Source organism: Akanthomyces muscarius (genome assembly GCF_028009165.1).
Source record: "Akanthomyces muscarius strain Ve6 chromosome Unknown contig_18, whole genome shotgun sequence".
Lineage (NCBI taxonomy): Eukaryota > Fungi > Ascomycota > Sordariomycetes > Hypocreales > Cordycipitaceae > Akanthomyces > Akanthomyces muscarius.
Genome location: NW_026611618.1, coordinates 2,028,823 through 2,042,811, shown reverse-complemented (window position 1 = coordinate 2,042,811; position 13,989 = coordinate 2,028,823). Strand labels below are relative to the sequence as shown.

At 54.3% G+C, this 13,989-nt stretch overlaps 4 protein-coding genes across 4 annotated transcripts; all 4 read right to left on the bottom strand.

Annotated features, from left to right (window-relative positions):
* Positions 1-378: 378 nt before the first annotated feature.
* On the bottom strand, positions 379-2,255 carry LMH87_009140 (uncharacterized protein; the record flags this gene model as incomplete). The annotated part of the gene is made up of 3 exons (XM_056202424.1): positions 379-1,233; positions 1,297-1,698; positions 1,758-2,255. The coding sequence occupies 3 exons, from the start codon at positions 2,253-2,255 to the stop codon at positions 379-381; spliced, it is 1,755 nt and encodes a 584-aa protein (XP_056056989.1).
* Positions 2,256-2,743: 488 nt separating this feature from the next.
* On the bottom strand, positions 2,744-4,578 carry LMH87_009139 (uncharacterized protein; the record flags this gene model as incomplete). Its single annotated transcript, XM_056202423.1, has 6 exons — positions 2,744-2,880; positions 2,937-3,200; positions 3,252-3,688; positions 3,740-3,808; positions 3,858-4,332; positions 4,425-4,578. 6 exons carry the CDS (start codon positions 4,576-4,578, stop codon positions 2,744-2,746), a joined length of 1,536 nt encoding a protein of 511 aa, XP_056056988.1.
* A 3,074-nt stretch (positions 4,579-7,652) lies between these two features.
* Positions 7,653-9,394, bottom strand: LMH87_009138 (uncharacterized protein; the record flags this gene model as incomplete). Its single annotated transcript, XM_056202422.1, has 3 exons — positions 7,653-8,393; positions 8,459-8,720; positions 9,138-9,394. The coding sequence occupies 3 exons, from the start codon at positions 9,392-9,394 to the stop codon at positions 7,653-7,655; spliced, it is 1,260 nt and encodes a 419-aa protein (XP_056056987.1).
* Positions 9,395-10,004: 610 nt separating this feature from the next.
* Positions 10,005-12,635, bottom strand: LMH87_009137 (uncharacterized protein; the record flags this gene model as incomplete). The annotated part of the gene is made up of 1 exon (XM_056202421.1): positions 10,005-12,635. One exon carries the CDS (start codon positions 12,633-12,635, stop codon positions 10,005-10,007), a length of 2,631 nt encoding a protein of 876 aa, XP_056056986.1.
* Between the last annotated feature and the right edge of the window lie 1,354 nt (positions 12,636-13,989).

The following is a 13,989-nucleotide window of genomic DNA, read 5'->3' as shown; positions in this document are numbered from 1 at the left end:
GAATGAATGAGCCGCCTCGACGCTGCCTAATCTCCTTTTCTCTATATTCTGCTTTCATTTTTTTATTTGTCTCTTTCATTGGCTTGATTTATAAAAAAGACTTGTTTCCTTCATCGCTTCTATGGGTTTACCGCTGTCAATGTTTCTCTTGGCAAGCCAAGTCTAGCTCTGTTTTTACATATTTTGCAAGTACAACGCTCGTAGACTCTGGACGCAGAAATCCTGGCAGACCAGTCTGAAACATAGCTGCTAAGCCAGTCGTACGCTGGCAGTCTCACCTGAATCATCTTCTGCGGGCATTCCGAAGCAAAGTCGAAAACTGTATATGAGAAGAAAAAAACACATAGCAAATTTTGCTGAACTTGTCCACTCCACCGCCTATCCAGCCATGATTGACTGGCCGCCATCCTGCGTAACACGCTGTCGGATAAAGATCTTGAGCACGCCGCTCCCTAAGCGAATCGCTTCCTTGGGACGCCACTCTGCTGCAGCAGCCGCGGCGACGGCCGCCGCCACAAAGCCCTCCACCTTTGGTCTCAGCACCGCATCGTCCGGGCTGTACTCGTTGAATGAGAGCAAGTCCTTAGACAGCTTCCAACCTTCCGCCGCACTTTCCGAATCGTCCGTTGCGGCGCTCGCCGACGACGACTGCGCAGACGAGCTCGTGTCGTCTGCCTGCGCGACGCGCTCCATGAGCACGCCAACGGCCGCGTTGGGCGCAAACAGCAGCGCCTCTCCGGTGCGCAGCGACACAATCTGCCGGAAAATCTCCGCCAGCAGACGTTCAGAGCTTCCGCTGCGCAGGACAGGCGTCGCGAGGACGTCGCCGTCGTCATCGTGGCTCGAGCCGCGGGATGATGTGCTGGCGCCCAGCACCGAGGCGCCGGCAAGATGGGCCTTGAGCGTTTGGAGCCACTCGGGCGACGTGAAGCGGTGCACAATGGTGGCAGAGCACAGATCGAGCAGCTTGGGCGAAATTGTGGGCTCCTGGGTGGAAATGAAGACGCGTGCTGCCAAGTGTCGCTGCAGTCGGATGGCCGAGAGGAGTCTCTCTGTCAGAGTCTCGCTCTCGACGGAGCCCGTCATGTATTTGTGCGCCTCGTCGAGAGCCACAACGCGGCCGACCTCGGACTGCTGCTCCAGAAAGAGACTGAGACAGATGGTAAAGAGAGAACAGGCAGTCGCGTCTGTGATGCAAGGACACGACAAGTCGACAATGGTCAGCTGACCGGCCTAATAAAGCAAATCTGTTAGCAAATAGGACTAGCTTTTTGGAAATCTGAGGCTAGAGCTCACTTTTGGCTTCCACGTCTTATCAACCGTCTTTTCACCCTTGACAAACCTGCCATGCTTTCTGTTCCCTCCTTGGAGCCGTGTCTTGGTGGCATCGATAGGCACCATGAAGCTCTCGAGAGCGTCGAGACGCTGCTGCAGAGGGCCCAGCTGCCCGCCAACCAAGGGCTGCTCGGTCAGACGTCGCTTGAAGTCTCCGTAGTTGAATCCATCGTCCTCGCGACGCTGCTGCTGCTCCAGACGCATGTCGCGCAGGATGCGCGTCACGGTGTGCATGTACAAGGGCCAGGCATCACCCGCAGCCGAGTCCATAGCCATCAGGTCGAGCATGCGCTTCGTGTTGAGCTGGGACTCGTGAATTCTAAAATCCGAGACGACAACGTTTGGAAGACAGCTGTACACTTTCTATTTCACACAAAAGTTAGCTACACACAGTTCGGCTAGGTGGATTATGGCATTGCTACCTCAATCTTGACTCGGTTTGTAGGTGCACAGAGAACTCGCACTTTGACGTTTGTATTCGAAGACAGGTAGGCAGCTTCGGAAGGCGTGCCGCCCACATCGGAGTTGAAGGTATCGTAATGGAACACGAGGCCCGTGAGGGGGCGCGGCAGCACGTTGGCAACCGATGGTAGTAGACAGTTTTCGAGCAAGCAGCTTAGAGAATGGCTCTTGCCGGAGCCTTGGCTTCCGCAGATGAAAATACTCGAAGGTGTGGCGACATTGTAGAAGAGGCGCGGGTCGGATACCGCTCGCCGTTGGCTGTCGAAGCCGTCTTCGCCGAAGTCGTTCTGGGAGATGCCACCAAGCAAGCCATATTGCGTAAATGGTGTCTGGATAGAAGCCTTGCCATCAATTGGCGTGGAAAGCTCGCTGACTTGATTTCTGACAATCGTGTCAAATATCGGGGTGTTGCGGATTTCAATATTGGGTTCGTTGGTGTTGATGCGAAGTAGCTTCATATGGCGGTCAAACTCCGCAGAGTCAGCCGTTTCTTTAACTAAGCTGGGCATCGCGGGGCACTTGATAGTGACGAGGATAGTAATGTAAAAGTAAGGATTCTCCAGGATAGAGGCGAGTTGGGATTTAAGTATGCCACGCTCGAGAAGCCAGTGAAGGATGTAAACGTGAAGTTGAGCTCCACTACGGCCGTTTGTTACGAGGTTACACAAAGACAACAGTGGCGAACGGTCAAGGTGAGCATTGGCTCAATAAATTTTCATTATTTTCCTAGCCTTCTTCATTCTGTTGCCGGCACCAGGCAAGTAGAGCAGCCGTGGTCAGCTGGTATAGCGGCCTGTTTCTCCGCCGTCTCCTTGTTGCTGCGTGGACCCGTCGCGAGGCGGCATGTGCGTGAATTGCCCAGGTTGCTATGGATAGGGCGGAACATCGCACCTTCATGAAAGAGAAAAGTACAAATCAACAAGAAACATTTCATTGGATATTACGTTTAGTTCTTCTTTTCCGGCTCGAAAAACGCAACAGGGACGCCCCGTCCTGGGCAGCCAACAATCTCTGCCTTGTGAAACTGCGCGTTCCAATCATCGCGATACTCGATTCTCTCATATTTCTGCAACAATTTCACCACTGCGGCGCAAAAGTCAGTACTGGAACATGATACTCTAGCGCACGCTTGTACATACAGACGTAGCCAATCTCGGTGACGGCAAAGTTTTGGCCAATGCAGATACGCGGGCCGCCATTGAATGGCACGTACTGCCAGGGTCGCGGCGTCCAGTGCTCCCAGCGGTCAGGGCTGTAGATGTCCGGGTCGGCGAATGTCTCAGACACGGGCGGGTAGAGGTCGCGGCGACGCTGCATGGCATAGGTGCTGTAGATGACGTGGTTACCCTTGAAGCATGCAATGTCTGGCTGGCCAGGTGCGCCAGTGAGTGTAGAGTCCTCAACTATACAAAAGCATTAGCGTGTTCTAGCTGACTCGCTTCAGAGTAACTTACGGCAAGATCTGATGTTGTAAGGCACGGCCGGGTACAGGCGCAGGGTTTCGTTGATGGCATGAGTCAAGTAAGTCATGCCTTTAATATCGTCGTACGTCGGATTGCGGGTCGCTCCAACTTTTTCTAGAACCGTCTCACGAAGCTTGGCCCAGACAGCAGGGTAGTTGGCTAGCTCGTAGAGCGTCCAAGACAGTGTCGCAGCTGTGGTGTCTCGGCCCGCTAGCAGCACGGCCATGATCTGGTCGCGAATGACCTTGGGGTCGCGAGAGAAGCGCGCAATGTTGTGGAGAAATGTAAACTCCTTGTCAGACTTGGACAATTTCTCGAGCTCATCTGGCGTGAGCGACAGCGTCTGCTGAATATATGGTGTCATGAATTTCTCGAGCGTTTTGATGCCGTCACGGTACTGCTTTTGTGGGACAAAGTGACGGAATGGCCTGGCTTGTTAGCAAAAAGGAACAAGTCAGAAATCAATGTCGGCTACATACAAGAGAATCGTCAGAATCATCTGAAGTCGCTGCACGACAGTAAAGGCGTTGGAGAATTCGCTATTGGGACTGCAGCATGTAAGCAGATGGTCGATACCTGGCTTGCAAGAAAACTCACTTATCGAGACTGCCAACTCCGTGGCCCAGCAGAAAGTCGGTAGTAAGGTCGAGCGTCATGCGGTAGAACAGGTCGCACATGTCAACAGTCTGGCCAGAGCCCGGTATCTTGGAGATGAGCTTGTCCGCCCAGCGCTCAAAGATTTCCATATCACGGACCCTGTCCTTGACAAACATGGGCCGAATGAGCGTCCTGCTATCGTGCCATTGGGCGCCATCGGTGGTGAAGATGCTGTCACCTAGGAACGGCGCCCACACCTGGTGGAACTTCGGGCCCTTGCCAAACTCGGCAAACTTGGAGGTGAGAACCGTCTTGATGTGTTCGGGCTCTTGGCTAAAAATGATGCGACGGCCAAAGAAGAGAATTTCGACAGCGTTGGGAGTTTCCGGATTGGCAGACTTGAAGATGTGCTTGAAAAAGTCGTAAAGGCGATTCTGGTTCTGGTAGTGCACCGCGGTCAAGGCGGTCTTGAGAGCTATTTCAGTGCGGCGTCAGTACTTTTGCGTCCTCGAAACCATATGTTTTCTACTCTTTTTTTTTTCGGATGAGAATGGGAAAGTCATGTACCAGAAAAAGGATTATCTCCGATCGAAGCTGCTCTGATGCCAGGCGACTTGGCAACCTTGTACGCGACCATGAGCCGGCCGAGTACGAGAAACAAAAGTAGACAGACGGGAATGGCCACAGCCACCGCGCTGGTGTTGACAGCTTCGATGAGCATTTTTGGCAGGCTTTTGTCAAATACAATAATCAGTCTTGTCTGCCTTGCACAAAGATAATGCAATGACAAGAGTTCCGCAGCTCCGAGCGAGGGGAAGCCCTTTTAAAAAAACGGTCCTGGTCCAGAGCAGCCCAACAGCTGTTTCAAGCTTAGACCGGGGACGGGGGGCACATCCTCGTCATCGCTTCGAGCTTCCCCTGCAAACAAAGTGAATCAAGCAGCCAGCCTGGAAACCGCCGACAGCTCCAACGTGCGGCGGGGGAACTCAAAAGGGTGGCGCTTGTCTTGCCACTTGCTTCTCCAATGCCCTGCCATTCTGGCGACAGAGGACCAAGCCAATTGTAATTATTCGGGCCTAGTGCCAGCCCACCGGGTTGCTCCATGGGCTGCAAATGGGTAGCGGTTTCTGCGCCCAGCATGTGAAGTGGCCCACCACCCGTCCATTTTCCTGGGCGGCCCCAGACTGGAACTGGCATGCTGGTGGGTGTGGGCTTGAAGCCAATGGCCAGTTGGCGGACGGTCAGCCGATCATGCAGTAATTGGCTGACCTAGCATTGGCAAAGCTCTGTGCAGCAGGCGGGATTGGGCTGGCAAACTGGTGACTGGTAGGGAAGAACGCTTCGCAGCAGGAGGAGTCAGTTAGCTGGGAGCTAGCAGGAGGTAGCGCTGTGATTTCTTTTGTTGGCGGAGGACTGATATGCTTGTCTCAGTCACTAGTTAGTCTACATTATTATTCAAGCAAGATCTTGTACGCATCTCAATGTGCAATGCGAGGGCTAGCTGGGTGCAGTTCAACACAGCCATAACACGCCGCCCTTCTGATGACACGATCAAAAACAGCATTGTGTTAATTATAGCTGCTTGTATCACAAGATCAACCCTGCTTTTGCGTTTCTTCCTTTCAGCAGGCTGCCCCTCTTCCATCTCCAATTGTCCGGGGTCAGTAGTTCAGCCCATACTAAAAAGACCGGGATGGCCCAATGTGACACCCTGAAGACGCCGCGACGCACAATCGAAACACTCGATATTAAAATGTGCTGCCTGTCTTGTAGCTGTCAGGGCCAGTCATGGCGCCCGCTCTGACACATTGTGGGGAGAGTTGTCTCGCAGCACTGCAACCCGCACCCTTGTCTACCCCAACTGCCGATCTAGCGTGCTGCAGCAGAGCCGTCCATCTCATCACACACGAAGGTACGACGCTAACTAGCGGAAGGCCGGAACAAAGCTGGCATCCGCTTCTGGGTTCCAAGCAAAACTTCGCAACACAAGGGCTGGTCAACAGGATCATGGGGGTGCCACGTCTCATCCATCATGCAAATCCCGCGACAGCTATTGGAGCGGTTTTCACCAGACAGGGGGCAGTGTGCCAAATGTGCTCTCGCGCTCGATGCGACCGGCCCTAGAATATATCGAATCATTTCAGGACCCACACGGAGCCAGGGCAGCCCGTCGTCTGAAGATGCAGTGGCCGCACTGACTGAACCAGCTACCCCATGATGGACAAGCGGATGCTCGCGCGGCGATCGTCGAGGCTCAGCTGTGCTAGTTGCGTGTTGTTACTACGGGCGTCGACGCGGCAGGAATTGACAGCGTTAAAAGCCGAAACAGGCAGAGTTGCTATGCTCAAAGATGCAGGGCGGCAGGTTGAGCTCCATGCCAATGTGCGCTGGACAGGTCTTTCCTGAAACAATGCTCAAGAGCATCTACCCTGTTTATTTTGCATGTGATTGCGACAGCATCCGCATTGACGGGACCCAAAACTGTTGAGATGTTGAAAATCCGCTTATTCTGAAGGGCCGTTCGCCGTGTAAGTCAGCGGCCATCTGCTGGTCAACGTTTCTTGATTCTATCCGCGAAAACCCCCCCCCCCCCCCGTTCCATCATCTAATCAGTTCCGGTTTTTAATGTTCAAGCGTTCTCGCGAGTAGGCGAGACATTATTGGCTGGGCCAAGGTTTCCAAAAATTAGCATGTGAAGGCAACACCTCTCGGTTGTGGCGTTGGGTCGCTTGCACGGGGAAGTGCTCGCGAATCTTCTGTCTGTAGCCACGATTAACGGGACACCGTCAGAGGAGATACAACTAGCCGCGCGTTCTGTATGGGTGAGCGCCGCGTGCGCATCGCGTAGTCGGGTCAACAACAGAATCCGTCTATTGGGGTCCGTCGGACGAGGTGGCCGCCAACTACAATCTGTGAAACCCATCATTTGGGAGTTCGAGCAGGAGAAAATCTGTTAATCGCTATTAAAAACGCATCAAGGTGCTATTGCCATTGTTTTGACTAAAAAAGAAACGGCTTTCTTATACGCAGATTGGTTCTTTTGATGCAGTACAAGATGAACCACAAGGAATTGGTCGCGCAAGTCCCCATTCGTGAGCCCAGCATTTAAGAGAGCCAAGCTTATTACTGTTTCTCCTCAATCAACACATTGACGACTTCCTGCATTGCCGGCCCGATCCACTATCACAGGCCGCAGAACTGCACCGTCTCTTCCGCGACGCTTCAAGCTCCTGGATCAGCCGCTCTGGCAGATGGGACGTATCGCCGACGCAGTGACGTATCGAATCCGACGAATCCGCCGAGATGGGCCTGGAGCGCGCGTGCTAGTTGCCAAGGCCAAAAATCCGATCCATCCAACGTATCGCCGTCCCGGAGGACCGTCGATAACTCACGGTCCGCGCCTGAATGACAGACCCAATCCCTCCCTGCCCAGGCGCCATATCACGAATCGTGATAGACTGACGTCAATTTATCACATGCCAAAGGTATAAATTCCCCATACAAGTTACTCTTCGATTGCGATGGCGATGGCGTCAGGAGACGGCCTGTGTGTACGGTGTACAGCTGGCCGAGGGGGGGACACTCGGCAGGATTACACGCTCGTGCCGATGAACGCTCTGGGCGGAACGACGGCGTAGTGTCACTACTGGTGCCTGATGTCTTGCAAAAGGAAGGAGGTTTCGTGTCGCAGGTTTGGCATCGGCCAGCCGTCGGTGACTTTCATACGCAGCCAGTCATACACCAAGAGCACAATACAAGAAACACATCTTTACAGGCATATCACATTTATTCAACTCACCCCAGCCCAACCTCCTCCATCGCCTCCGCCAACCACAGATCCAGTTCCTCCCTCTTCACCCCCTCCATCGCCATCCTCGCCATCACCTCATCCACCACCATGCTTCCCACATGCCCCTCCCTCACCAGCCCATCCCCGCCGCTCCTCGCTAGCAGCCCCTCCGCCGTCGGCCTCCTTCCCGGGTCCCTCTCCAAACACATGCCCATCGTCCTCCTCAACGCTCCCGGCACCTCCACCCCACCCAGTCCCAGCTCATCCGTTGTCACCGCCGCTGTCACGCCCGCAATGGCACTCATCTTCGCCACCAGGCCGCGAACATGCGCAAACGGCGTCTGTCCGTACACCAAGAGGTGCAGCACACACCCCAAGCTCCATATATCGCTTGGCTTCCCAAAACGCACGACGCGACTGCTGCTTCTGCTGCTGCTGCCAAGAACGTGCAGCGTCTCGGGTGCCATGTAGCTGGGCGTGCCGGCCCGGTGCTCGAGGTACACGTTGACCGTGTCGTCGGGCAGGCCGTGCGCGATGCCAAAGTCGACAATCTTGAGCACGCCCCGGACCAGGACGAAATTCGCCGGCTTGATATCCGCGTGCACGATCTCATGGCTGTGAAGCGCGGCGACGCAGCGCAGCATCTCGCGCCAGTAGTACCCGACAAAGACGGGGTCGAGCTTCTCATCGCGCTCCAGCTGATTCTTGATGATGGTTTCCAAGTCAATCTGTCCCAGCTCCATAACCTTTTTGCCCATGTAACTTTGTCAGAAAAAAATCACATCATCCTTTGGGGGTGGGAAAAATTTACAATGTGAATGGCATTCTTGGCCTCGTCCACGCACCAGTCCTGCAAAAGAGCCACTCGCTCCGTCGTGCGCAGACCCTGCAGCAGAGCAACTTCGTTTTCAATCTGGCGCTTGGCATGGCTGTCCAGGGCCGCGAGCGGAATCGCCTTGAACGCCCAGGTCTGCGCGTCTGGCGCCATGACCTCGTAGACGCGGCCGCTGCCGCCTCGGCCTAGCTTCTTGAGGATTCTGTAGGAAATGCCGTTGATGACCACCTTTCGGTGCCTGACAGGCGCTGTCCCTGCTTGCTTCTCTAATGGCGCCGCCGGATCCGGTTGCGGTTCGTCTGCTATCATCTGCACCTGCGGAAGTCGCTTGTGGGAGGGATGTGAGTGTTTGGGCGGCGAGCGACCGATATGTCTCGGGGGCGATATTAGAACCCTGCGCACCGGTATTTCAGATGCTCTTGTCCTCAAAGACTCCATCTCTGGTGTAGATCGCTTTGGACTATTCTCGCGACGGAGCGGCCTGGTCTCCGGATGGTAACAGGCGCCGTCATTTCCGCGGCAATGGGCCGTCCCACCTCCCGCCGCTTCACAGCCACCTTTATCAACCTCCTCTCTGATCCAAAAAGCAGCCTCATCCAGTTCAGAGTCGGGTTGCTTCCTCGGTCTCCTCGGCGGCCTCCCCATCGCCACAAACCCCGGTCCCAGTGCTACCGAGTCGCCCCCTACGAGCGGTGCGTCCTTGCCACCACTCCTCACGCCCGGCGATGCTTTTCTCTGCGACTGCTTCTCATGATGGCTTGAAACGGCTCGCCGCCGATGGACAGCGCGCTCACTCTGTGTCGCGGTGGCCGTAGGGTCGAGTTCGGCAAGGAGCGCCTCGGTGACCGCGTTGAGCTGGAAGTGAGGGATCGACGGCTCGTCGTCGGAGCTGTAGTGCGCCCAGTCTTCCATTGCCGGTGATACGTTAGCCAATACATGTAATTCTTGTACAAAAAGCCGTTTCACGTCGGACAGATATTTCCCGCCATGCTTGCAACTTCAAATGTTGATCTCGACGCGTACATGTAAGACCCGGTCGCGTCGAATGCCCGCCAGTTCGGACCCTAGTAAGATGCCCACCCCGCTAGTTCACCACGACGATCTCATCAGGTGCTCACTTGTACAAGTACTTGTTCAAAGTCGTCAAAATTTAGGGGTCGAACTTGACCAATTAGCCAGTCGATATTAATATTATTTGACAATAGTAAATGGTTCGCTACTAAAATTAAAGCAATGCAATAACCGGCGTCGCAAAAGATGACAAGGCGGGTATCATCAGGCCACACAGGACCCTGTCGCGAGTTTCGTTGTTTTCGCACGCAAAACAAAGAAAAGAGTAAAACGATTGATGTGGCGAATTGTGCAGCGCCACTATCCACGAAGGCTGTAGAGACAAACGTACGTGTGCAAAGGTATCCATAAAGAAAGCTTCGGGATGTCTATGTCCGAGCCCATCATGAAATGTCGTATAGTCGTGGAATATGTACCAGTAATATATAAAAGAAGACCGAGAATGGTTGGCTTAGTCGTCGTCGCCCCACCACCCAGGTTCAGCCATCATCGGGGATGAGCCAACCGCGCTCAGGCGGGCCATGCTGCTCAACGTGGTTCGTATTTGTGGCACGGCAGGGAAAGCGTCAGGGGAGACGGGGCTGTCTGGTCGCGGAATGCCGTCGTCGTCATACTCCAGTTCGCCATCTTCCGGGACGGAGGCCATTGCGTAGGGGTAGGCACGGTCCACGCGTTTGCTGTCCAAAGTCGCCTTGGAGGAGGACGAAGATGCTTGCATTATTGTGTCGCCAATGGGCGAGCTCGAGTCCAGAGAGGCTCCAGGGTGTTCGTTCTGCAAGGACGGCATATCGAGATATCCAAACTCTGAGAAGTCTGTCATATCTGGGCTTGGCTCAGCATCATCCAGGTACAAAATAACCTCCTGTTGCTCCGGCTCTTCGCGATCAAAAGCCGGCTTCTTCAAAATGCTCTTGAGGGTCATCTGAGCTGGCGCAGGTGTCAGCGATGCCTGGCGTGAGTCCAGCATACTCTCAGTCTCTGCGATGCTTGACTCGGAAAGCCTATCGGTTGTCGTTGTAGAAGCAAAGCTACTGATGCTGGCAGATGCGGTAATGGCATTCTCAAAAAATGACTGCTTTCGCGCAGTCGGCGGAGCAGGGAACCCAAAATCAAACATGGCTTCGGCTGCGAGATTTTCAGTTTCCAAGATGCTGTCGGCCTCACTTTCTTCTCCTTCTTCTTCTTCGTCTTTTTCTTTCTCGCTTTCTTCTTCCCTTTCTCCTGTTATGCTTCTTTCAGCTGCTGCATCGATGTCGTAACTCTGAGTTGGCTGATAGGATATTTGGGCAGACTGCTCTTTGTTGTGCTGTTTCTTATTTCTCAAAGCAGAGAGCAACATTTCCTCTTGTCTAGTGACGGCCATGTAGCGATTGTGACTACCAGGACCATCAATTGAAGATCTAGCAGAGCGGATATAGAAGTCAACAGAGGTGGGACTGAGAGGAGGCGTGAGCTCCTCTGGATGTGCCTGTCCCAGACTGGGAACTCTTCTTCCAACCGAAGGCAAGCTGGTCGAGGGTGACGATGTATCTGGACTGTCTTCTTCGCCACAATCGACGCGGGAGGGCCGTCGCCCGGCCAGCATGGTCACCGCTCGTGCTTCCTGGATGTAGTTACTGCTGGGATGCAAAGCTGAAGCGCTCGAAATATCAGATATTAAAGAAGTGCGGCATGATGCTGCGTCGGTATACGGCGTGCTTGACCTTGAGTCGATTCCAATCTGGATTGCAGTATCGGTGCTCAGCCTGCTGCTATTAGGGATGGTAATGTATGTGTTGGCAGGTGCAAAGCTTGTTCTTTTCGAGTGGCGAATCGGTCTATAGTCTAAAGCTTGTGAAGGAGCCCTGGAGGATTGTGTGCGTGATACAGTGCGAGGCGAGACACTAGAGGTTGACGGGCGGCGCCTCGGGCTGGTGGTCTGAGACTGCGGCAAAGGCGCAGGTTCGTCGTCTTCTTCTGAGTCGGACGATAGCATCAACATGCTTGTCTCTTGAAGGTCAGTTCTGTCAAGATTCTTCGATCGCTTGGTGTTTGCGGTGACCTTGCTTGCTGTGCTGTTGGACCTGCCACGAGCTGCCGCGGGAGTCAATGCCGTCATAAATGCAGTTTGTGAAGGTGTTGGTAGGACGTCGTGAAGCCATTGCAGATCTTGTCCTGCCCCCGGCTCATCGTCATCATCATCTTGTTCAGCCTCATCCTTGATTTCCTCGCTATTTTGGGGCTCGCCTTCCTGTGTTTCTGCCTCTTGCATCATCTGCCGCAGACTCATCTGCTCGTAGTGATCATACAGAGACGGTACCTCCTTCGTTGAGCTTCCACGGCGTCTTGCACCAGTCGTGTGTGGGTGCTGTCCTTCTTCACGAGCTGGGGATAGCATGTTGTCCTTTGTGTTGCGCTTTTGAATCTTTCGAGGCTTGCCGGTTGGTGTCATCAGAGACATGATGGAGGGAGACTTGAGGGAGCTTTCCATTTCGTTTGAAACAGTTCCATCGGTACGCAGCTGACCATGCGAGCCCTTGCGCGACAAGCGAGACGCACTGCGAAGATTGGAAAAGTCGAGCATTGGCGGCTTCTTCTTCAATTGGGGGCCAATTGGGTTGTTCTGCAGGTCGAGCATCTTGTGGATTTTGGATGGTACGCCATTCGCCATAGGAGGAGCAGAGGTCTGAGGAAGAGTAGGCAAAGGCTGTTTCGATTTATCGTACCATGATCTGATAGTAGAGGAGGACTGCGTCTTTCGCAGGCTGTGGGACATGTCACTCATACCACGGTCGCTGTCACTGTCGAGACCTCTGGACTCGATTATGGCAGGCAGCATATCTGCATTGTTGCTCCATTCGTCTTCTGAGGGTGCGATTGCTACATGGTGATCTGAATAGTCGTCTTCCGTGCTGGCATAGCTGGTTGCGGTGCTGTTGCCGGTGCCGCCACTGAATCCCGAAGAGGCGTCGTCCCATGGTTTGGGAGAATCAATGCTAACAGGTGTTGAGCCGAGAATCTTGTGGGCTTTACTCATAGGCTCCGCGAGGACAAGCTGAGGGGGGGTTTTCTTGCGACCCTTTGCAAAAGTAAAGCGAGCCATCCTGCCGAGAGTAAGGGCAACTTTGGAGGCGCGACGGCCGTGGCCAGTAGAAGTTGGTCGACGCCGACAGGCGAGTTCGCACGGCGGGTGTCGAGTATAGGTTGAAGAGCATAAGCCGCAGGATCTGGTAGAGGTTGATGTCGTGCGAAGTGAGCCGCGGCCGAGAATGCGTCGTCGTTCTGGGGGAGGGGTCAAGGCTGAATCATCCAGCCCCAAAGCCGTGTGAGTGAGTGGCGCACATGCAACGTCGTGGTCACCGCCAACGCCGTCTGCAGTGGCGCTATGGCGAGCGCGTTGATGTATGCAGCGGCGCGGACTGCAGATGCACAAAAGCGGCAGGATCAAGCCAGTTATGAGAGATCAAAGGACATCGGCAAGAAGGAAAAGGAGTGCAAGCAGAGATGCCAGCGAAATTCGAAAAAGGGTCAGGAACAGGGCCGACAACAAGAGCGAGCAGTCTCCACCAGCAATTTAGCGTACAAAGTTGAATATGCGGCTGGCCGATCAGGCGGGTCTGCAAATGGCGGCAGTATTAGTTAGTCTTTAGGGGAGTCCGGCCGTCTTTGGTGTCCCAGCTGGTGGCGCGGGTTATCATTGCGCACTTGTGCGTACTGGCAGACTGGCAGAGGCGGGTGAGCGTCTTATTAGGCTGACGCCAAGAGTCGTTGTGGTCGAGTTGAAGAGGCGGTGCGGAGCTTGGAAACCAAAGTAGAAGAACAGACGAAGGCTCGTTCCGCCGACGCCCAGCCAGCCATCATCAGACCCAGCGGGTAGGTCCTTGCTTGTCCCTGCGTGTGGTCCAGCGCCCGACCCAGGGTGGCCAAGCCAGACACCCATCGTCCGGAGTTTTGCGGATATGGCGTGTGGGCCAGATCTGCGAGAGAGCGCGCAGAGACTGGTCTTCCAAAGGAACGCGCGATGCACTTGTTGTCGTCATAACAAGCAGCTCGAAACAATTGATGATTTCCATCATTGACGACAGCATGCAATCTCTTTCTCGAGAATGATGAGAATTCGGACCCCAAAGAAAGAGCGCTGGACTGGCGGCGAGACGGCACAACGTCCAGCACGAGACCACTCACCCACACCAAGTCATTGTCCTCCCGTCTCGAACAATGGCCAGCTCCAGGCACGAAAAGAAAAAAAAAGCAAAAGCACGGGTCGCTATAAAACCGGGGCAAGCCGTTCTTGGGGTGAGTCGCGAAAGGACCAAAAAAAGAGGCAGCTGGCAGCGTGCGGCGCGCGCTGGGAAATGACGGGCGCTGGAGAAGCGCTAGCGAATTGGCTTCGTTTTTTTAGCTCGTCTTATTTTTGGCCCAATGCCCCATCCCAGGAGCTTGCGGGCAAGACTCGT